The 24040-nt window shown below is 42.3% G+C and overlaps 3 protein-coding genes across 3 annotated transcripts; all 3 read left to right on the forward strand.

The window, feature by feature from the left end:
- Positions 1-7246: 7246 nt before the first annotated feature.
- si:ch211-193k19.2 (uncharacterized protein LOC100034574 homolog) lies at positions 7247-11858 on the forward strand. Its single transcript, XM_058051605.1, has 5 exons — positions 7247-7307; positions 7934-9028; positions 9219-9374; positions 10122-10214; positions 10457-11858. Exons 2-5 carry the CDS (start codon positions 7952-7954, stop codon positions 10763-10765), a joined length of 1635 nt encoding a protein of 544 aa, XP_057907588.1. The 5' UTR covers positions 7247-7307; positions 7934-7951; the 3' UTR covers positions 10766-11858.
- Positions 11859-14434: 2576 nt separating this feature from the next.
- Positions 14435-18456, forward strand: LOC131104496 (neurocan core protein-like). The gene is made up of 8 exons (XM_058051739.1): positions 14435-15138; positions 15884-16117; positions 16382-16465; positions 16571-16610; positions 16702-16787; positions 16897-17034; positions 18000-18111; positions 18198-18456. Exons 1-8 carry the CDS (start codon positions 15115-15117, stop codon positions 18275-18277), a joined length of 798 nt encoding a protein of 265 aa, XP_057907722.1. The 5' UTR covers positions 14435-15114; the 3' UTR covers positions 18278-18456.
- A 3818-nt stretch (positions 18457-22274) lies between these two features.
- Positions 22275-23784, forward strand: LOC131104497 (alpha-N-acetylgalactosamine-specific lectin-like). Its single transcript, XM_058051740.1, has 7 exons — positions 22275-22450; positions 22538-22600; positions 22738-22777; positions 22849-22934; positions 23019-23156; positions 23357-23468; positions 23542-23784. The coding sequence occupies exons 2-7, from the start codon at positions 22538-22540 to the stop codon at positions 23619-23621; spliced, it is 519 nt and encodes a 172-aa protein (XP_057907723.1). The 5' UTR covers positions 22275-22450; the 3' UTR covers positions 23622-23784.
- The last annotated feature ends 256 nt before the right edge of the window (positions 23785-24040 follow it).

Here is a 24040-nt window from a genome sequence, read left to right on the forward strand (position 1 = left end):
ACCATTTCCTGTGGCACCTTTCACAACAAAAGCACAACCCCAGGAGGGAATTGCAGGAGGGCAATTCATCTTCCGCTATATGTAACGGTGTATCTCGGTAACTTACGATATCGTGTAAAAGTAGCTTAATTAAAAACGAGAAACTCATATTATATTATTATGTTGACTTTCTACATCATTTAGATGATTATAGCTTACAGACAATCACAAACATGTGACATCTCCTGAAAATCATATTTCTGACTACATTTAAGTACAACAACGGTGTCACACTCTTTTTCTGAATTCTTGAAATAAATTCACAAATTCAATTTATCAGCCATTGTGTACATTTTGACTTTTCAGTATTTACTGTGACTGATATTTATAGTTGTTTGTAAAATTTTGGGTGCTTCTATTTGTGTACTGTATTTTCTGGCAATGGTTAATTTTTAGCAAACACTTCCACAAAACAGAAAAAGTAAATCTATTTGCATCTGTCAAATGAATATGCTTGTGAAGAATAGAATCTTATTTTTTTAACACTACAATATTTCTATAAACACAGGGTGTAAAAGGAAGGAGTTTCAGATACAGTGTCAAATATCTAAGATTGCGGCGGCAATGTTGCAAGGTAAAAAATATCTAACTGTAATATTCACATTTGTACACTTGTGGTGTTGACTGACAACTCGATTGTAAAGGCATCTGGTGTACTACTGAGACGCTTTGGACTTGTTGCATATGTTTTAAGGGTTCTCATATTTCCTTAGCACCTTGTGCATACTGATGAAATTTAACTTTTGTCCTCTGTAACATCATCTTGATTAAAAATGAAAACCCAAGATCTGTTGCATATGTATATGATTGTCAGTGCAGACAGGTGCTGTAGCCCGGATGCAGAGGCAGGAGGCAGGAGGCAGGTGTGTGGGTTAAAGTTCTTTAATAAAGTCCACAGAGGGAAAATGATCCTATGTACAAATTACTGTTTACGCTGTACATTGTTCATATTTGATGTAATCTATTTATTCTCCACATTATTATTTATTATTTATTATTTATTATTTATTATTTATTATTTATTATTTATTATTTATTATTTATTATTTATTATTTATTATTTATTATTTATTATTTATTATTTATTATTTATTATTTATTATTTATTATTTATTATTTATTATTACACGGGAGCCAGGCAACAACATTTCGTTGGCAATGTCACTGCTGTGTTATTGTGCAATGACAATAAAGAAAGTCTATGTCTATGTCTATGGAAGTGTCTGGGGACTCCACGGTGGGCTCTTCTATCTCGGGGGCTGAGGTTGCTGAACTTGTCAAAAAGCTCCTCAGTGGCAGAGCCCCGGGGGTCGATAGGAGTTCCTCAAGACCCTTGATGCTGTGGGCGTGTCTTGGTTGACACAGCTCTGCAGAATCGTGTGCACCAGGGTGGTCGATTCTGTTAATGACTTTTATGGACAGAATTTTAGGCGCAGCCAGGGCATTGAGGGGTTCTGGTTCTGCTTTTTGCAGATGATGTGGTCATGCTGGCTTCATTGAGCCGTGACCTTCAACTCTCACTGGATCGGTTTGCCGAGTGTGAAGCGGTTGCGATGACAATCAGCATCTCCCAGTTTGAGTCCATGGTTGTCGCCCGGAAAAGGGTGGAGTGCCATCTCCCTGTATGCCAGCGCTTTTGCTCGATGACTTCCACTAAACTGTTACTTACTGCTGGCTCTTCTGACTCTTCCACACCACCAAGTAACGTTGGAAAGGCGTAGGGTTTCAGCAAGTTTGTGGGCTAGTCCAGCTGCATAGTGGCCCATGTTCAATAAACAGTTCAGTGACAGATAAAAATGTATTTCTTTTGCTGGTAGGGAATCGGGAACTCCAACCACTTGTCCCTCCCTGATGGTGGAGTCTTTAGGAATTGGAAACAAATGTGGCTTTCCTGTACAAGGCATTGTAAACAGCGGAGCAGAGCTTGGGGGAGGGCAGAGAGGTTATCTGGTTTACAGCCAATGCCTATATAAGGAAGTCTTCCCCTCTGTGACATCACAAAGGGGCAGTTTTACAATACCCTTTCAAACCAAGCTTTTTGAGCCGTCCCAAACTTCTTTCAGGGCTCACTTCCAAATTTGCAAATCTCATGATATGAAACTTTGGCATGGTTTAAAACCAGAATACAACATTCTAACTTCATTTATAGGTCAGAAAAGTGGAAAAAGCATCATAGGTCCCCTCTAATACTCTAAATAATGCTCTAAATTTAGTGGCACATGGCAAGGTGGCACAGGGTGGCACAGGGTGGCACAGGGTGGCACAGGGTGGCACAGGGTGGCGGAGTGTGGCGTAGCCCACATGCTGGTAATTTGGTCCAGCACACTGTTCGCCGCCAATTTGATAATTTGGTAGACTGGACTGTGCTGAGATGGCCGTGGCTGCGCACCAAAGGAGGAGTGACGTTCCCTGAAGGATCGCCAGCTCTGACGTGGTCTACTCCTGGTGCAGGTGAAGAACACCCTGTGCACTGGGAAATTAGCTGACAGGCGCACAGTGCAGACACGTCACCAAAACCTCACAGGCAGGTTGTTCAGAGTGTCAGAGTGCACATTTCAGGGGAAAACCAATGACAGCAACCACCATACTGTAGCATCTTAACCTGCATGGACATTGTTGTATTCATTGTCCCATCATATCTGATGTCAGACCAAAGACGTCACACATAATGGAAACTCAACTTGACGGCAGCTGAAATGAAAATGCCAACCGTGGCAGACTCTACACGGGGGCTTGCCCCCCCCAAATCAACATTTTAGAAGTGAAATCTCCGCAAGAAAAAACAAAAGACTGCTCCACTCATCGCTCATCTCCATGGTGCAGGATGCCATTCGCCCCACCCTCCCCTCCCCACGGTAACCATCCAATCACTTAGTATGCAAATGAGCCAGCACACAGCACAGACTTTGTGGAAACAGAGAAAGTGGCCACTAGACAACAAATCATTAAAATCTTAAAAGGATTTCATGTATTTCTATTTATTTTTCGGTTGAATGTATTTCGGCTGAAAATTGCAGGAAAGAGCCATCACGAAGAATACAACTGATTGATTTATTTTTTTATATATTTTCTCATTTTGCTATTTGAAAGGAGTGATCAGTAGGATCAAAGCACAATAATGCATTTTCAGTTTATAATGCATCTACTTTTATTTACATTTATCTTAATATTAAGAAACATATTTTGCTGTTTGCCTGTTGAAAATGTTTCCCTTGAAGTTACTGACAGATCCATAAGAAAATATTGCTTTATTCATTTCATCATTAAATAATATACACTGTGTTAGTCCACCCTCGGCCAGTTTGGGCGAGTTTGCATGTTCTCCCCGTGCATGCGTGGGTTTTCTCCGGGTACTCCGGTTTCCTCCCCCATTCCAAAAACATGCTAGGTTAATTGGCGACTCCAAATTGGTTGTTTGTGCCCTGTGATTGGCTGGCGACCAGTCCAGGGTGTACCCCCGCCTCTCGCCCAAACACAGCTGGGATGGGCTCCAGCACCCCCACGACCCTCGTGAGAAAAAAAGCGGTAGAAAATGAATGAATGACACTGTGTTAGGTCTTGGTTGAACCAGTCCAGCCCTTGGCTTGTAGCAAATTTGTTTTTTGGCTTTTTTGGCGTTTTTTTTTGTATTTGACTTTGACATCCCTGGTTTAAAGCCAATGTGAACATTACACTGTCAACAGCCTTAACATTAACAAGCTAATACTAACACAGCCAACGGGAGAACGCCCAACCCCAGTAGTAAATAGCAACTAAATGCAGCCCAACAGAATCATCTCCTGGTCAAACTCCGCTATTACTGATAGAAGAAGACAGCATCTGAAACCCAGTTGAAAGTTCGTGTGGCGTTTGCATGTTCTCCCAGTTCTTCCCAGTTTTGGACGTCTGCCTCGAGTGGCTGTCTGGATTACCTTGTAGGTTTTGTTTTGGTTGTTTGGTTTCTTTAGTGTTTCTATTTCCTTTTGTTCTCTATTCAAACGTCCTGTTAAGGTGGTGTACATTTGTTTTTGAGTATTACAATTCAATAAAATATAAAATACCCAGGAGGCCCCTAGGAGGCCCTGCCCCCACTATTGAGAAGCACTGCACTCAGGTAACAGTGTCTTTAATACACTCAAAAAAACGACTCAAGCCCATCTTAAAGGTAACACATTTTTATATTATTAGTCCAGTGAAAATATATTACCTCCAGTAAAAACTAAAAAAAAATTCATAAGTTTGACTGGAGTAAATCTCATTTGGACCTGTAACACAAAAACAATGGGTCACACAAAAGAACAGACTCAAGCCCTTCTTAGAGGTAACACATTATTATATTGTTAGTCCAGTGAAAATGTATTACCTCAAATAAAACTCAATAAAAATTCAGAAGTGTGACTGAAGAGAATCTCATTTGGACCTGTAACACCATAATATTGTGTCGGGGCAAGACCACGCCCCTAAACACCTTGGCCATTCTCTCCCTACTTGTGCGAGCACCCGCGTCCGCCATTTTGGGACTCAGCAATTTTACAAAGTCAGCATCGTTGGATCAGGGAAAACAACATTGTGTTTTGGGTAAGTATATTTTAGTATTGTGAAATGTTATCCTCAATTTGACAAATATAGAGGTTAGTTGTTGAGCAGGACAGTAAGTTAGAGTTGCCACCGCCATTGTTCTGACTATACTGTATGGATGCTTGCTTCTTTTGGTTCGCTTTGCAAACGTATTCAACCATTATTTAATTTCGAAGTTCGAAAAGTTTGTTGTCCAATAATTTTAATAAAAGGCAGTTATCCCTTCATTTTAACACTAGCATTGCTACTTTGCTACTTCGCCTCTCGTTTTCACGCCACGGCGACAAGCTACGGCAGGGCCCTGTGGGCGCGCTTTTTGGCTGACGTATTGTGTATATTCAAAACAACATGGCGTTGCAGTTTCGTGTACGGTGGACATATTTTTATTATTAGCGGATCTAGTCCGCTAAGAAGACTATGGGCATTCATTCATGCATGTCGTGTGCATGTCATTGCTTACAGGCTTGCTGTGAACTTGCCCAGGCATATTTAGCCTGAGCCGACAAGTGTGTAGCGATGGTAAAATCTGACGATGCAAGCGCGCGAGTCCGTGCTGGGGACATCGGTAAAAATGAATTTCTTTCACAGGAAAAGATATATAGATGTTCGTTTGGTAGAGCTTCAATTTAAAATATACTGTGTGTTGGACCACATAATCTGAAAAGAATACTTTGAATATTAAGTCCATTACATTAAGCCAGGGGTGTCCAAACTTTTTGCAAAGAGGGCCAGATTTGGTAAGGTGAAAATGTGTGGGGGCCGACTATTTAGCCTGACATTCTTTGAACCATTAACATTAAATACAAATTAACTTTTTGGGATTTTTTTTTAATTACAAATGGCATACTTTTACTTTTACATTTTTTTTTACATTTAGGTTTTTACCGAAATCACAAACCACAAAAAATTAAGAAAACTATAAAGGATATCTAAGTTCATGTGAAACATTACATATTATTCACTATTATATGCTCACTGTAGGAAAAGTGCTGAAAACAAAACAATGATCACTGCATATTCAAACTGTGATTTTGACCATCACAAAAAAATTAATTAACTGAGATTTAAGAATTTATTCAACTCAGAGGACTTAACAAAGGTCTTGCCTGCACTAATGTGAAGGGTGATACTGGGATCTTGACTGCAGTATGTAGTCCATGTCTGGCTCAAGAGCAGTGGTTTTGATGCGCAAGACGTCACGCAGGTGAGAGTCACTCAGTCTCGTCCTCATGCGGCTCTTGTTAATGTTCATAACGGAGAATGTCTTCTCGCACATGTATGTGGAGCCAAACAAGCTCAGCATTTTCTTAGCAAATGTCCGAATTGCTTGGAACCTGCCTTCATCCAGCTGGCGGTAGAAGTTGACAAAAGGGAGCTGTTGGTGCCGACTGCGATGCTCGGCGTCACACTGCAGCTCAATGAGCTCCAGTTGCAGGTGGTCTGGAGCGTCATCAGGGTCCACGGAGAAAGGAGAGGAAAAAAGCGTGATCTCCTTTTCAATAGCTGCAAAGTCCCGAAAGCGCTGCTGAAACTCCTCAACCAGAGATGAGATGTCTGCTGCATACTTTGTCATTTGCGCACTGATATTGATCTGTGGGAAACTGGTCACAATTTTCCTGCAGCGACGGGAAATGTGCGGTATTGGGCTGCGCCTGTGACAGGTGTCTTTGGAAAAGTAGCAGCTTGGTCCGAAAGGCTTTGATGTGTGAATACAGTTGGCTTACCACTGCATTTTGCCCTTGAAGGCTTGTGTTCAGCGCATTCAGATGTCGCGTTATGTCAACTAAAAATCCCAAATCAGCCAGCCAAACAGGATCATTTAATTGTGGCATGGGTTGTCCCTTTTTAGTCAAGAATTGTCCAATTTCCTCCCTGAGAGAGAAGAAGCGCTGCAGCGCAGACCCCCGACTGAGCCACCTTACGTCGGTGTGATACAAAACATCTCCGTATTCAGCCTGGATGTCGAGAAGAAACTGTTGAAACTGGCGGTGGCACAGCGCTTTGGAGCGAATATAATTAATAGTCTTTATCACCGGTTTCATAACATTATGATATTTCATATATTTGGCACAGAGAACTTCTTGATGAATAATACAGTGGAGTTTAATAGCGCTGCCTCCTTCTTCGCTGACTTTGTTACAGAGTGCGGCCACAGGGCTACTGCCATCTTCTGGTGAAATGAAAAATATGAAAAATAGCTTTTTGTACACATGTATTTTATACTGTGGTCAACAGTGCTGGCGGGCCGCATATTATTGATTTCATGATAGAGGCCGCGGGCCGGTAAAAAATTTGTCCACGGGCCGCAATTGGCCCGGGGGCCGGACTTTGGACATGTCTGCATTAAGCCTTTCAAACTAATGAATCAGAGCTTCAGGACAAGATAAAAAGTGTATAGGATATACATTCACGTCAATATCTATCTGCAGATGAAATTTCAGTAAAATCTGATGGTGCAAAATGTTTTTTGACCTGGATTTAGTACTGAACTATTTCATTGTCCTATTTTCAATATGGATGCTCAATGTTCAATATGGTTTGCTGTGTTACCAAGCTCTCTTTTTGCAGCCTCTCACAGTTTGTAAGTATTTAGGTATATAGTTTTTTTTATTTATCTACACTATTAATTTACTGTGTGTGATTTGTTGTTTTTGTTTTACAGGTTAATAAATGTGGACTTGCAAAGAGTGCAGTTTGGAAGTGGATACCAGGTACTTGGTGTTGAAACATTTTAGGCAGGCGCATGGGCATCTTCGAGGTAGTTATCGATATCCATGTCCCTACACCGATTGCCCTTGTACATTTAACACATGGAGTAAGCTATCTCCATCAAGCACTGGAGAGGCTGACCTAATTGAGCTTGGTAACTTGGAAGATCCATATCCCCTTGTTGAGTATATGGTTGGGGGTTTGCGGATGTTGATATTGAAAAGATTCATCATTGTCAGAGGTTAGTACAATTTTTAATAATCAGCCACTGATCAACTTATAATGCTGCTTTTTTCATCCTCATTTAGTATAGCCTAGGAGTAGCCCTAATGTTGACTGTAGGAGGCAACATGACTCAGGAGGTAGAGTGGTTGTCTCTCAACCTGAAGGTTGTGGGTTTGATCCTCCATCCTCCCATGTCTAAATATCCTTTGGGCAAGATATTAAACCCCCATTTGCTCCTGATGCATCAGTAGGTAAATGTGCTAACAGTATCAAAGAGCCTTGGAGGTGGAAAAGCACTATACAAGTGAAAGGAGGTAGTCCTAGCTTATTTGCAGCGATAGATGTGCTAAAATTACAACATATATTTTTTTATCTAAAACACATTTGTTTGTTTTTTTCACAGGTTAAGAAGTGTTTGAAAATGACATGTCCTCCTGTTTTGCGAATCATCTTCGGTGATGACTCCGACTCAAGAAAGCTACCCCTGGTGTCTGGACTTCCAGCAACTGTGGAAGAGCTCCAAACAACGATGAAGACATTTTTTCAGCTGGCAGAAGATTTCCGCCTCCAATATATGGATTCTGACTTCAATGCTTTTATGAACCTAACAGATATGTCAGATGTTCAAGACAAAGGCACAGTGAAGGTAATATGCACGACAACCATGCTGCCTGAAGAACCTACCATTATGCTGTACCCAGTGGACCCAGGGCAGTTGAATCCACACCCAACCTCACCTCCTGAAACATCTCCCGACTCCCTCCTACCCCAAACCACTTCATCATTGGCTTCATCCAGCAGTGATGACACAGTCCACACATCAACACCACATTCATCACCTCAAGTACAGCTCTCCAAGTGCTCCTGCTGGCCTAAGATTTTTGTGGTCCCAAAGTTTTCATATGAGGCTGAGTTGGAGTTGCAGTTGAAAAATAATGAGTTTGAGAGAGATGGCGTATATTTCAACCCAGGACCAAAACTGAAAGGACAAATTCTTGATGGACTGGCTCAAGAAATAATGAAATACACAAAGTATCCAAAAGATTATCAGTGTGAAGAGGTGGCTGAAGCCTTAACTAGAGCCCATCCTTGTCTGGGGCAGTTGGGGAACAGGACAGGATTTTGGGGTTGGAAACAGTCCCTGAAATACAAGCTGCAGAACTATCGGACAAAACTGGGGCGGCTAGGTGATCCTGAAATTCGTGTGAACTCCTTAAAACACAAGAGGAAGGGACAAGGAAAAGCAGCAGCCAGTATAAAGAAGCCAAGGAAGGCAGAAGTTCACTACATTCCTTTGCACCCAACAGGCGAGACTGCAGAAAGTCTGGAGGAGGAGCGAATCAGTATACTATCAGAAATGAAGAAACGCTTCAATGAGGTGGTGATAAAGACAAAAATGGAAAATACTTTTTCCCACAGACGACTGGAAATCGTGGATGAGAGACCAAGGATCGAAGACTTCAAAGACCGATGGCCAGCCTTGTTTCAGGAGAGTGGTGTAAGTGTACACCACAGTGGACTATTGCATTTTGATATGGTTTAGAACTGGGTTGTTGACAGCTGTTCAGCTGTTGTTGTTATTTCTCCGAGCTTTAGGTCCGGTTGTCCGGTCCTGGTTCCACACACTTGCTGTATGTGATTGTATTTACATTTAATTTGCTTTTTTTTTTTTTTTTTTTTTTTTACAGGTGAATGATGAGTTCATGAGAATCACCACAAAACCACTACTGTCAAAGTTTTTTGCCCAGCTTGACCACTTTACTCTAAAGCTCAACTCCCTTTTCAAGTCCAAAGGAGGAGCGAAGGGACAGAAGATGAAGAATATCCTGGCAGTCTATGATGAGGTGGGTTTTAATTACATTGATGTTATCAAATTCATTCATTCATTAATTTTCTACACCCCTTACCCTCACGAGGGTCGCGGGCATGCTGGAGCCTATCCCAGCTGTTCCGGAATGAAATTTTATTTTTAATGCCAAGTGGCAAATTATCATACAGGAATTGATTTGAAGTGAATTCACTACTCTGTGCATTATTTTTTGTCAAAGTCGAAACATGTTTTTCAATTGTAAAATTTGTGGCGCATTTTGGTGTAATTATGGTTGATCGCCAGCACACGATAATTATTAACTTGAACTTTTTATCTTGGTCTGCAGAAGTATTTCCATTTCTCGTAAATTGAAATGAGCTTTGAAAAGCGGAAGATGACTGATATATTCATAGTTGAAATAGGTGTATCCCAATGACAGTATTGTAAGCTAGCTCATACTAACTTGTTTTCTCGTATTATAATGCACAGAAAAGGGATAGAAATGTGTTTCTTTTTCACATAAAGATTGGGAATGATGGGAAAAATTCCAAAAACTGCAGTTACCCTTTCAAAACTGCAATGTTCTATGTTTTTAGATAGATAAATAAAGGGAGTCTATCTATCTATGAATATATCAGTCATCTTCCGCTTTTCAAAGCTCATTTCAATTTACGAGAAATGGAAATACTTCTGCAGACTTCTCATTATCTCCACAACTGGCTTTTTATGTTGTTTACCATGTCCCCCTTATTAAAACCAAATACATGTACATGTGTTTCAGTGTGATGAAATAGATGCGAAGAGGGAGTGTGTGCTGAAGAGCCTGATTATCTACCTCAACGAGGATCCAGCTTCCCTTGTCAAGGAGTACCTGGTAAATTTCACTTTTAACAAAAGAGCATGTCTTAGCACTGGTAGTATGTTCCAGTGTTTAATCTTTGTTTTCTTTAATTAATAGCAGAACCTTGGGTAGTGTCTGCCCGGTTAGTGTTTTTTTTGGGGGGGGGGGGTTAGTCAAAAATGTATGTACAATTTTTCTTTGAATTGCATGCATGTTTTGGTTATGAGCTTATGAGCTGAGCTTATTCTTTCTGTATATCTGTTTCTGTTTTTCAGGCAACTGCTATTGAGGATGCAGAAAATGATCTTGCAACAACTGTTATGTGCATTTTCGTTGTCAGAGGTGGTGAGTGTGACTTTCCTGATAACATATGGGTTGTCATTGAAGGAGTTAAAGTCCTCTCCAATGTCAGAAGTGTCATTATGGCTTTTGCCTTGCTCTTTGGGCTTATCTATGCCTTGGATCTCAGCTATCCAGACAACCTAAAATACACATTTGAGTTTGTCCAGAAGATTCTAATGAATATGGATGGACACAAACTCAATGTGAAAATACAACAGTTGAAAATGAAGATGTTCATCTAAATGGAGGTATGAACTTTGGCCTATTGTTTGTTCTGTTGCCTGTTGTCGAACATGTTTAAACATTTGAAATTGCACTACTTTTCTAAACCTGTTTACCTCAAGAAACCAAGTGTGGAGGACCAAATGGGACAGAATGAAATAGATAAATGCATCTTTAAATAATTACATGTCGGTAGTTAAATTTTACAAATCTTTAAATTACTTAAATTCGTCATTACATAATACACCATTAAGTAATCAAATGCGTCAATAACTGTCTTTAAGTCTAATATCAGCTCATTTACTGTAGAAACGTAAGTATTTCAAATTATTTCACTATTTAATTATTATTAGTTATTTTAATAATTTTGTTAATTTTTTCACTATAATTGTTTCGTGGAGTTGTGGTTGCATGTTTATGAATTGTGCGGAAATAACTCCCAACACAAAAAATTCCTCTGACTTATGTGATCTCTAGATCAGCAGATCCTGCTTCCACATACTCTGTAAGGTTTAAAATACCTTTCACCAACTCCCGAGAAAGTTAGGAGTTTGTATGCCTCTGGACTTCAGACCATTCGACCAGATTGACGTTTGACATCACACCCACAGATTTTGATGGGTGTTTGTGATACATAATTCATGACGCTGCACCCCAAAGCCATGAAATAATTAAATTAGTAAATAATTAATCAAATAAATAAATTGTGTAATAATTATATATTGTTTTACATTAAATGAACTGGTATTTTAACTATTTGACACATTTAGTTCTTTAGAGATTGATTTATTTAATTTTGTCCCATTTGGTCCACCACACATAAATAGAAATGTAAAGGTCTGCTAAAATGTGGCTATTGATGCCAAACCAAGCTAAGAAACTATATTATTATATTACTATATTAGTAGTGACGCCAATAGCAACAATATACCTCAGCCCATCATGAGCAGACAATGTGGCATTTGACATATTAGCACTTTGTAACTCACAAATGATAAAGGTTGCACTTTCAGTGGTTGATCTGGTTAAATTATATTTTAGGATTGTTATTTCTAATAATGACAATTTTGGAAGGAAAGCTGCATCAGTGCATCTCTAACATGTTTATTGTAAAAAGCTGAAGTTTTGGCTATGTTGTACAGAAATGTGGATTTATCCCTTGTTTTAAATAAATCCTTGTCAGGTGAAGTTCCTTGTACTGTATATTCTTTGGGAGTTTGGGATTAATTTGACTAATTGTATTAATCATACATTTTTAGTTAAAATGAAGTAAAAACAATTCATTAGTTGAATTAAATTACTGTGTGTTAACTGTACTTTGTAGAAATTGATAGAACTGTCTCAATTACATTTTGTTACCTCAATTGCTGTAATTTGAGTTGGATGAACAGGAAAAAAAGATCAACTAACACAAATAAATTACAATGTGCTAAGATAGTTTTTTTGAGTTGGGTCTAAACATATTTATTGGCTGGAAATTCTGCCTACTATTTAATTGAGTTAGTCCAATTTGTTATTTTTTGGAGGGTTTAATGAAATTAATTTGTGTTACCTGTAGAGTTGGATAGACCCATCTCAATTATATTTTTTTACCTCATTTAGATTAATTTGAGTTGGATTAACAGGAAAAGAACAAGATCAACTAACACAAATATATTACAATTTACAAACATACTTTTTGTGACTTGGGGCTAAACATTTTAATTGGATGGAAATTCTGCCAACAATTTAATTTCGTTAGTCCAATGAGTTATTTTTTTCAGTGTATAGCTACTCGATAACATACACAACCAAGCCTTGCCACGGTCAAGTCAATGTCTTCTGACCCCCCCCCCCCACGTATGGCAGGTTCCCATGCACCTCCCCGAAAGGGGAGGCCCAGCCCTGTACGCCTTACAACCAGGCCAACACAGAACATTCCTCATCCATTGTGCTAGGAGAGGAGGCTCTCCGTAAATAGCAGTAGGCTATGGGTTAGGGAGGGTTACGGAGGGTTACGGAGGGTTACAGAGGGTTACAGAGGGTTGGGGGGGGACACCTCTTCCATGTCGCTTGGCCCTGCAAAAAGCCATGGGGTGAGCTGTACACCGACTTCCCACCTGGAGGAGAGGGTGAACGCTCCCCATTGTTCCTCCTTGCTCGTGCATATTTTAATGTTCCTTTGGCAGCCCTAGCTTCTGACGGTGTTAGATGGTGCATTCATGTTCCCAGGTAGATGCCAGTAAAAGTTGAAGCATCCAACAGAAATGATGTACCATTAAAAGCCATTAAAAAAGAAAATGAAGGAGATGAGCATCACTGCACATATTTTGCATATTTTTTGCATGAATTATTTGTCTTGTAGTGGTTAGCGCGCAGGCCACACAGCTAGGAGACCCGAGTTTGATTCCACCCTTGGCCATCTCTGTGGGAAATTTGTATGTTCTCCCCGTGCATGTGTGGGTTTTCTCCGGGTACTCCGGTTTCCTCCCCCATTCCAAAAACATGCTAGGTTAATTGGCCACTCCAAATTGTCCATAGGTATGAATGTGGGTGGGAATGGTTGTTTGTCTATATGTGCCCTGTGATTGGCTGGCCACCAGTCCAGGGTGTACCCCGCCTCTTGCCCCAAGACAGCTGGGATAGGCTCCAGCACCCGTGAGGATAAGCGGTAGAAAATGAATGGATGGATGAACAATGGTATATTGAATTGCCTATATCAAAGGTGCTGACGATTAAATGACAGGTCAAAACAGGCACAATAATCAATCAATCATCAATCATAATCCCTAAAATGGGCCGGCTCTGTAACTCCCACAAAGACATCATATCCTGTCCACCATATCTGTCCACCTTCAGGGTCGTTACACTGCTACAGTACGACAGAACAACAAAGTGTCTGAGGTGAGAAGGCAGCCGTGCCCCCGTGCGTTTCAGTGTAGCGGCACTTGGATCTCATTCAACTGCTTTAGAGTTAGGAAGTGAGGGATAAGAATATCCAAATCATGTTCTTCTTTATCTTCCTGTTTATTTACACTCACACATTATTAAGCCATTATTGTGATGTTCGGAGTGTCCCTGAATGCATCTGGCGTTCTTGTACTGAGAAAGTGAAAGAAAGGAAGAAGGACGTAGAGACGTGGGATGGAGATACATACAGTATATAGTATATAGTGTAAATCTGATTGCACTGCAGTGTGTGTTCGGGTTAGAATGAAGTTCTCAAACAGTGTCAGGCTCTGGGACTGTGAGGATGCTCCACTTTACCACCGACCCGCTCTGGGGCACGTGTTAATTATGCTAAAAATGTTATGTAATTAATGAAATAAATTAGTTCCCGCCCTTAACGTGTTATTTTTTATTCTAATATATACCTAATTGTGTCACATGTTGCCCACTCCCGTCTGCGGTCCCCCCTCAAGGTTTCTTTTTCCCTCAAATGGGGTTTGGACTTTTTGAGTTTGAGCTGCTGTACCCTGCAGACCAGAGGTAGCCCCCCCCCAAAAAAAATCCATCGTAGACTACAAGTGAAGAGTCTCCCCCTTGTGGTAACATAGGTCCTGCAGCTTATTTGCACATTTCAGGCCAGGCGGGGCAGCTGCAGCTTCCGGTGGCCATCAGTGACATCAGCAATGCAGGCTAGCTGTGGGTGGGGTCCTGAACAGCTAACCGAAGGCTGTTTCAGGAGACTCCTTTTTCGGGTGGTGATGTCCACGACAGGCACCGACCACCTTGGCTCCATTGCTCCAATCAGTTGCCTGATTAGGACTCAATCTCCCCAGGCCAGGCCTGTGAAGTGAAGACAATACAGGCCATGTATTTAGTTGCTAACAGGCACTAAAAGTTGCATTGTCGTCCCCTCCTACAATGTAGTTGCACGCGAATGGCACAAGATGGCGACAGAGTTTATCTGAAAGGATCAGCCCAAATTGGATGGCTTCTTGTCAGTCCTCTTCCTTCCTGTGAATTTAGTCTTAGTGGGGGGCAAAGGGCTGCAGAGTGAAAAATCTAAGATCACAGAGCTGCTTTGATATTTTGTATCTTTTATATTCATATATATTTGCATATTTATATATTCAACAATAATTAGTAATATATACAAAAAATACAAATTCCAAACTAAACTGCTACAGAGGAGCACACTGTGTGATTGTTAAAAAACCTCAGCATACATTTGCACAATTAAGCAGATTTTTACACAACATGAACACAAGATTAGCTCAGAGAAGGGGAAAGGGAAGGGGGAGATCCTAGCGCGACCAGCAGCCAGCCACAGCCCCATGCAGCCAAACTGGCGGGGGGTCCCGGGGTCTTTGGATGCGTGGATGCATGGCCCGAGGAAATTCCCACTGACAGGTGCTCAGTCTTGGAGCCTCACTTTGCAGGGTGGATGAGCATTTCTGCATTGACAAACGTAGGCGGCAGCAATTCATTTATTCATTCATTTTCTACCGCTTATCCTCACGAGGGTCACGGGGGTGCTGGAGCCTATCCCAGCTGTCTTGGGGCAAGAGGCGGGGTACACCCTGGACTGGTGGCCTGCCAATCACAGGGCACATATAGACAAACAACTATTCACAATCACATTCATACCTATGGACAATTTGGAGTGGCCAATTAACCTAGCATGTTTTTGGAATGGGGGAGGAAACCAGAGAAAACCCACGCATGCATGGGGAGAACATGCAAACTCCGAGGTGGAGATGGCCGAGGGTGGAATTGAACTCGGGTCTCCTAGCTGTGAGACCTGTGTGCTAACCACTCAGTTGCTGTGCAGTGGCAGCTGCAATGAGGGATAGAATTTACATTAAATAGGAATAGTAACAGGGCCGCACGGTGGTAAGTGGATAGCATATAGGCCACACAGTCAGGAGATGGGAAGACCTGGGTTTGATTCTCCGTGTGGAGTTTCTTCCTGTGCGTGGTACTCCACTTTCCTCCACCAGTTTTTGCCACCAGTTTTTGCCACCAGTTTTCTAGCCCCAAGACAGCTGGGATAGGCTCCAGCATACTCCCACCCTAGTGAGGATAAGCGGCATAGAAAACTAATGGATGGAAGGAATAGTACTAGTAGCAGTACTAGTAACACTATGACAACTTTTTCTTTCATTTCTACTTTTGTATTTTTTAAATGTGACAATTGGTGCGGCACGCCTCAGTGGTCGCCCCCCAACCTGAAGGCAGCGGGTTGGTTCCTCTGTCCTCCTGTGATCACGTCCAAGTATCCCTGGCAAGATGCTGAACCCCCAGTTGGTCCTGATGCTGTGCCACCAACAGGTAGAAGGTGGGAAAGCACGATGCCAGTGAAAGACCATTCAATTCAACCTCCAGGCCCACAAAGGACCGCACTCTGGTCAGCCCTGTCCTACATGGACTCCTACACCGAAAGCAAGGTTTTGGTTGTTGTTGTTTTCTTGTTTTCTTTAGACTGTACATTTAAGTAATTAGCAGTGATTGCAGCAGCGTAAGTGATGCTTCAGGTGACATGCACATACATAACTGACATTTACAACATTCCAAGGCTACGTCAAGCTAGCATATAAAAGGGGCATGTTTTTGTTGTCCTTTACATCGAGTATCAACACTGCCAAGGTAACACCACACAACTTTTCATCCTACCTGGCTAATCTGTTCCATGTGATGTGTTACTATAACAGTTTCGGTCTGACATTGCACAGATGGCATTCAATCTCAGCGTGTTCCTCCTCCTTTGTGGGACCTGTGTCCTGTTGACTGGAGCTGTAAGTCCAAATCCCAGCTGCTGACTTCAACAATCATTTATTTGATACGGTCTGTAATGTACTGCTGCCATTGCACTGGTGAACGTTGTGTTTTGTTCCTACCAGTTTCGCCCTTCAGAAGGCAAAGGCAAAGGCAAAGGCAAAGGTTTGTTCTTTGAATTCTTCTCATCTCACTTTCATGCCAGACCTGGACGATAGTGTACTGCCTTTTAACTTAAATAAGAACTGTGTTGCAGAGTGCAGATGCCCCAAGGGCTGGACTCAGTACCAAGACTACTGTTACATCTACCAGGATTATAACAGGGCTTTTGCAGATGCAGAGGTACGGAGGGAGTCATCAGTCGGTGTTTTGCTCCCAACTGCTAACCACATGCTAACCACCTGATGAAGTTTAGAGGTTCAACGTGATTCAACATTGTTTGTCCCCTTAGAGGGTCTGCCAGCTGTTTCATGGCAATTTGGTGTCCATCTGCGACGAGGTGGAAAATGCAGTCATTCTTCAGCTGATTCGGGATCACAATGATGGCAACCTCACAGACACCTGGATAGGACTCCACGATACTCTTGAGGTGAAGCCTTTACCCATAGAAATACACAGAGAAAGGATTCATTTTCCATTTGTGTCACAATTTGTGGTTGCCCGAAACGATTCAGTAACTTTTTAGCCAGAAATTCAAGCAGACTGACTGTGAAATAAATCCGTGGATGCTGGACAGCGCAGGTGATGTTTCCCAGATTCCCGTTGTTTTTCTGTAAGGGAATCAAGCCTAATTTAATTATAGCAATGAAACAAACAGGTAAACAACAATTAATGGCAAATACATTCACAGTTTATGTGAATAACACGCAAACAACACTTGGGGTTGAACTGACAATGAACGATAAGTCAAGTCTGTGATAAAACAGGGCCTAAACTTTAATGTCATACCGCATTCGCTTCTCTACCCCAAGCATGAAAGATGTTCAAGCAAATGTCATACCAGGAAATAGCGCCTTTGGCTCCCATTGCTTTGACACTGCCTGAAGACAAAGGCTGCCATGGAGCCACGGACCTTGGCAAGTTTGAAAGGCTTCAAGTAAACGCAACATTCGAAGCACACGTATGACTCGATGTGTGATTAGGTGTAGCGTCCAAAGCGTAGGGCATCGGGAGTCGCTCTTTCCAGGACACAAACTCATAAACGCGCCACTCAGCAGGCATGACTAATCAACTCGATGCAATTGATTGATTACCTTTTAAAAACGATGCTGGATGGACATGTCGTCCAGTATGGCAACTTGCTGAACTCGGATCAATGTCGTTGGAGGACGATGGAATCACAGGAGGATGAATCCACCCTAACAGAAAGACATACGTAGAAGAGGAATCCTCCAGCCTTTATGCAGCCTTTATGCAAATATTGGTGGATAAACTGTAAGACGTACTAACTTACATACTGTACCATTATTATCAAACTTGGAAAAACATCAAGATGTATGATGTTGAGATGTTCTCTCTCGGAGGAACCCTTTCAAAACTGGCTTTGTCTTCCAGGAAGGAGACTATCTTTGGACTGATGGGACTTTTTTAAGGTTTGATGACTTCGGGGTCCTTCCCACCCCACCTGAGGCCGACGGCAACGACTGTGTGGAGATTGAGGACTTTGGTATCTAGCTTTGTTTGTTTTGTGAATATGTGGAAAACGTTGGGCAAAATCGGCACATTGAATTCGTTCTTGTGTTTTTCCTTCAGATGGAAGATGGGATGACGATAACTGCACCGACTTGAATCCATATGTTTGCATCAGACCTGTGTGCATCAACGCTAACTAATACGCCTTCTGACCATGATGGCTTCCGTGACGATGGTTTTCCTGAGACACGATGACGTGGGGCTGTGGGACTGTCAAAAATATCTTTGTCTTTTGCGATACAGGGTATTGTGTATTAATGTTAACTGTCAGGGAGACTGATTGGAACCTAAACTTGCATATCTCTAATAAATGAAGGAATCTGTCCCAGCATGAAAATATGTTGTGTGTTCTTCTGTCCGGATATTCATGCTTTCTAGTCGAACCGCCAATTTTAATTAATTAAAACTGCGTCAATGTGCAGAGAAGGCCTTTGGTTGGTTCTTGTTCCTGGATGCTTTAGTGTATCTGTAAGTATGTACCAACTTCATCAATTAAACGTACACACCTTGGAAAATTGCTGCTCTTCTTAAGTGGTGGAACCTCCCTCGTAATTAATGACACACCCTGCCAGAGTGAGCCACCCCGCTGGAATGGCGGCATGGTAACCAAGTGCAGCAGATGTTCTAGGACCAGTCTGGTCTGCACTTGACGTAAGAGACGACGGCCAAAGCAGCTGGCAGAGCCAACTGACAGCCAGGTTCATCATTTTGATTCGACTTCAGTTTGTGCGAAGTCCAACCTTCCCCAGCAGAGGTAATTTAAAGGCCTCATGCGTCACATGGTCACATGGTGTTTGCTGACTGGACAAACAGGTTGGTGAAGACGTTGTTTATTCATCTTGGAATAGGACCAACACAAGCTTTCTGTTTTTTCCACCACCATCAATGAACACCTTGCCTCCGAGTTCCACGAGCTCAATGCTTCTCCCATACCAGTGGTGGGCACACAATTGACATGGGCCAGCGATGCTGATTCTGAAGGCCCTGGGCGGATTCCATAGACATGGCAAGGGCTACACATGGAAAAATGATTGGACAAAAGGATGTGACATACAAGAAAAAAATGATCCTTCATTAGTCCCACGTTGAGGACATGAAGTGAGCGAATTAAAATGAAATAAAAGCTGGCGGTGATCATTTTGGCACAAAGCTGGAGTTCAGCTCGCCCAAGACGAAACATGACATTATTATTATCTCATTAATTTAATTGTGTGTGTGACGTTGGGCATGAGTCAGTCTGCTGAGTCAAAGTGAGCACAGAATGAAATACCTGACTTGGTATTAAAATGTAATCAGACAGTGTCCCTGAATTGCATGGTTACCCATCCACTTGTGGTCAGACCTGCCTCAAAAAGACTGGAGGCAAGCAAACGTATTTGTAACTGGATGATGCAAAATCATAGATGCCCCACTCTCACATGAGGAAATCCTTCAAATATGTAACGCTTTTGCTGAAATAATCCGGCAAGGCAGGACAAAAGCTCAGGAATGCCAAAATACCCCTATCTTTCTCCGTTTCTGCTCAATTGGTGCTCCAGCTTGGATCTACATGGTGACAACTAAGGCGTCAGCTGTGGGTCAAGCAGGACTACGCATGGTAATTGCGTAGTTTGGCATGCCAAAGATGCCACTGGCTTTCGCAGCGTCTGATTGGAATAGAAACACCCCAGCCTGATGAGACCGTACAGTCACAGCCAAAACCACTGGTAAATTTGACCACATTCAAAACCACTGGCAACTTTGGCCACGGCCAAAACCACTGGCAACTTGGGTCACATTCAAAACCACTGGCATCTTTGGCCACGGCTGTACGGCCTCTACATGTTGGGACCCTTTGGATCGCCACAACAAAGTACTTTACAGACACTTTACAGTACTTCTTCATGTTACAAATTGTCTGAGGTCTTGTCCTCTAACTGACCAAACACACCATGTAGCTCTTGCAATTTAAAACAAAAATATATACAGACCTGATCAAAATTTTAATACCAGTAGAAAAATAGCTACAATTGACCTTTTGTCCATTTGGATCTTAAAGAGGACCTACTATGCTTTTTCCACTTTTCTGAGCTATAAATGTAGTTAGAATGTTGTATTCAGGGTGTAGGAGACCACCACCCCATACAAAGGTGGAAACATGAACATCATGGGTCCCCTTTAAGTGAGACTGTAAGTAGAGCTCCAATATGCAAAAGCAGGAAAAGGGAGTGTGACAAAAAGTCTTTTGTTGACAACAACAAGCTGATTGATTGATTGACAACAAATTCAGCTGATCAAAAGTTGAAGACCATGGCTCCAAAAATGAGAAAAACTCTCCAAAGCAGAAGAAGAAACTGTCCGAGTAGGTCTCAGTAAGGTGTAGCTCCAGCACCCTGGTTCTTTGATCATGCCTGATGCCAGTGTTTTCAGGCGACTATTGGGAACATTGGTCCAAGTGGTGAAGATGGCTTCACCGAGAGCTTCAACTCTCTGGAACTGACGGACATTTTTTATCAAGTTCCCTTGCTGTCCATCCCTTGCTGTTCTCGATGGGATGTCAATCAGGGGAACACGCGGGATGGTCCAAAAGAGTGATGTTCTTCTCCACTGAATGAAAAAGCACCCGGGACCACGATGGACCCCCTCCTCTGTGCCGGGTAGAAAACATCTCAGGTGGGATTTCCTTGTCACACCAGGAACGTTGGAAGCCATCGGACCATCAAGGGTCCATTGTTTCCACTTTCCAGTGTCCCATGTTCGATGCTCCCTGGCAAAGTCTAAAGGGGCTGTGCTATGGCCTAGAAGGAGACCAGGTCTTTGGATTTGTTTTTGAAAGCCTTTTCCCACAGATGGCGTCTGATGGTTATTGGGCTGCAGTTGGCACCAGTAGGGGCCTTTATTTGGGTCCAGGACCGTCCCATGTCTTGACGGACGGCCCATCGGATCCTCCGGTCATTTTTTTGGGTCTACCACTTGACATTTGTTGGGTAATGCTGAGGATCTTTAGTAGAATGACTTCCTGCGTCCAACCTCAGCAGCCATGGGAGGCTGCCAGAGGCCTGGCTGATGGAACACCCCCATCCACCACCTTCAGGAAGACAAAGCTTCTTAGCTTTAGCATCAGGAGGGCTGACTGTGTCAATGCCTGACAGAAAACGACAATTTGGAGCAGATTTTGGCTTCTGTAGCCTGTGGTCTTCAAGTTTTGATCAGGTGAAAAACGACCTATTAACTTGATTGTTATTATTTTTTGCATTTCGAGCTGCCAGGTAGGAGGTGTGGAGGAAGACCAAAGAGGAGGTTTATGGATGTAGTGAAGGAGGACATGAGGGTAGTTGGTGTGAGAGAGACAGATGCAGAAGACAGGGTTGGATGGAGGAGATTGGTTTGCTGTGGCGACCCTTGAAGGGAAAAGCCCAAAGAGAAAGAAGAAGAATAAATTGACCGATGTTTTTTTCATGAATTATATGAAGTAATACTACTACTACTACTACTACTACTACTACTACTACTACTACTACTACTACTACTACTACTAATAATAATAATAATAATGATAATAATAATTCATTTCTACCGCTTTTCCTCACGAGGGTCGCGTGTTCTCCAAGCTGTGAGGTCTGCGTGCTAACCACTCGACCACCGTGCTGCAGAATAAGAGTAAGAATAAGAGTAAGAGTAAGAGTAAGAGTAAGAGTAAGAGTAAGAGTAAGAGTAAGAGTAAGAAAAAGAAAAAGAAAAAGAAAAAGAAAAAGAAAAAGAAAAAGAAAAAGAAAAAGAATCACCTGATGGATGACTGAACCAAAAACTACTAAAATATCATTGTTGACATGAACCCCCCCCCCCCCCCCCCCAACTTAAAGGTACCAAATACCACCCATCCAATTCTACACAAGTTCCCAAGCCTTACTTAACCGTTTAAAGCCAATGGAACGTTACACTGTCAACAGCCTTATCGTTAGCAAGCAAATGCTAACAGAGCCAACAGGGGAACGCCCAACCGCAGAAGTAAATAGCAACTAAAAGCAGCCCAACGCAATTACCTCAACAGAATCAAACTCCACTATTACTGATAGAAGAATGATTTTTTTTATTCCAAGTTCCAAATGTTTTAGTTTCACTCCTTCTTCCTGCTTGTGCATATTGTATCTCTACTTCAAACCTCGACCTTAGTCGCTAGTATGACTGTAGAGTGTTGATTACAGATGCAGTTTGCAGAAATTGTCTGGGTGTGTCATGTTACACGAGGGACTAGCATTCCAGGGCTGCATCAAGCTAGCATATAAAAGGGTGGCACTTAGGTGTCATTTGCATCAAGCACCAAGACTGCCAAGGTAACACGACGGGGCTGTCCTTCCTACCTGGCTGATCTGTTCCATTTGATGTTTTTACTATAACAGTATCGGTCTGACATTACACAGATGGCGTTCAATCTCAGCGTGTTCCTCCTCCTTTGTGGGACCTGTGTCCTGTTGACTGGAGCTGTAAGTCCAAATCCCAGCTGACTTGAGTAAAGTATATTAGAGAGTATATGACTGTCGCTGTGTGATGGGAAGTATATCGTCCGTCGTGTATTGCTGTCTTTGCTTTTGTGAACGCTCTGTATTGTTCTTCTTCCCAGTGTGGCGTGTCACAAAGCAAAGGCAAAGGCAAAGGCAAAGGTCGGTTGCCGTGATTTCACCATATTCATTGATAGCATACCCGGCTAACATAAATATCGACTGTCTTGCAGATTGCGGCTGTCCCAAGGGCTGGACTCAGTACCAAGTCTACTGTTACAAGTACTTCGATTTTAACAGGACCTTTGCAGATGCAGAGGTACATTTCACCTCAGTCATGAATATCTTACTTTGTGATGAATGGAAAAGAGGTTAACGCTGTTGGATCTATTTGTCCTGTTAGAGGGTCTGCCAGCTCTTCCACGGTAATCTGGTGTCCATCTGCGACGAGGTGGAGAATGAAATCGTCCTTCAACTGATTCGGGATCACAATGATGGTAGCGTCGTAGACACCTGGATAGGACTCCACGATACCATTGAGGTAAACATTTACACGTAGCAAAGTCGGCATGGAAAGACATACTTCTCAGCAGCACAAAGGAAGGGGAACGCCGAAACTTAACCTTTAGCCTTCCGGGCATCTTTTCCTCAGAATCCAGGCATCCAACATCATGAAGATGCGTGATGGTGTGGTGTTATGTTGTGGAGGAATAACTTTTCACACGTGACTTTGTCTTTCAGGAAGGAAACTATATGTGGGTTGATGGCACCGATTTTGTGTTTAATAACTTTGGGACCTTTCCCACCCCCCCTGAAGCTGATGATGAAGACTGTGTGGAGATTGAGGAAGATGGTATGTATCTTTGGTGATGGAGAAAGTGGGCATGCTATCTGCGTGCTGAAACCATTCTCGTGTTTTCCTACAGACTCACTGTGGGATGACGACGAATGCACTGACAAGAATCCGTATGTTTGCATCAGACCTGTGTGCATTGACACGGATTAGTCCACCTTCTGACCATCAAATCTTCTCTGACAATGTCTTTCCCGGAACATGGTGACCTCCAGATATAAGAATGAAACTTCAGCGCTATCTTTGTCTTTTGCCACTGTCAGTCAAACTTATTGAAACCACAAAGTGCATCTCTCTAATAAACGAAGACACCTGTCTCAGCATGAAAATGTCTTTGTGTTCTTTATTTCTCCAAGCAGCAACTCCAAAGGCTTTGGCTTCGGCACACCAGTAAATAAAACAATACCAGATTCTGCCTGGATAAGGGAGTTGGGGCCTCTGATGACGACAGTCGTCCCTTGTTTATCGCAGTTAATTGGTTCCAGACCCGACTGCGATAAGTGAATTCCCACCAAGTAGTATGCAAAGTCAATAAGAGGAATATTTTTGTACTTAGAGCATTGAAAACCTGT

This window comes from Doryrhamphus excisus, chromosome 16 (assembly GCF_030265055.1).
Source record: "Doryrhamphus excisus isolate RoL2022-K1 chromosome 16, RoL_Dexc_1.0, whole genome shotgun sequence".
Lineage (NCBI taxonomy): Eukaryota > Metazoa > Chordata > Actinopteri > Syngnathiformes > Syngnathidae > Doryrhamphus > Doryrhamphus excisus.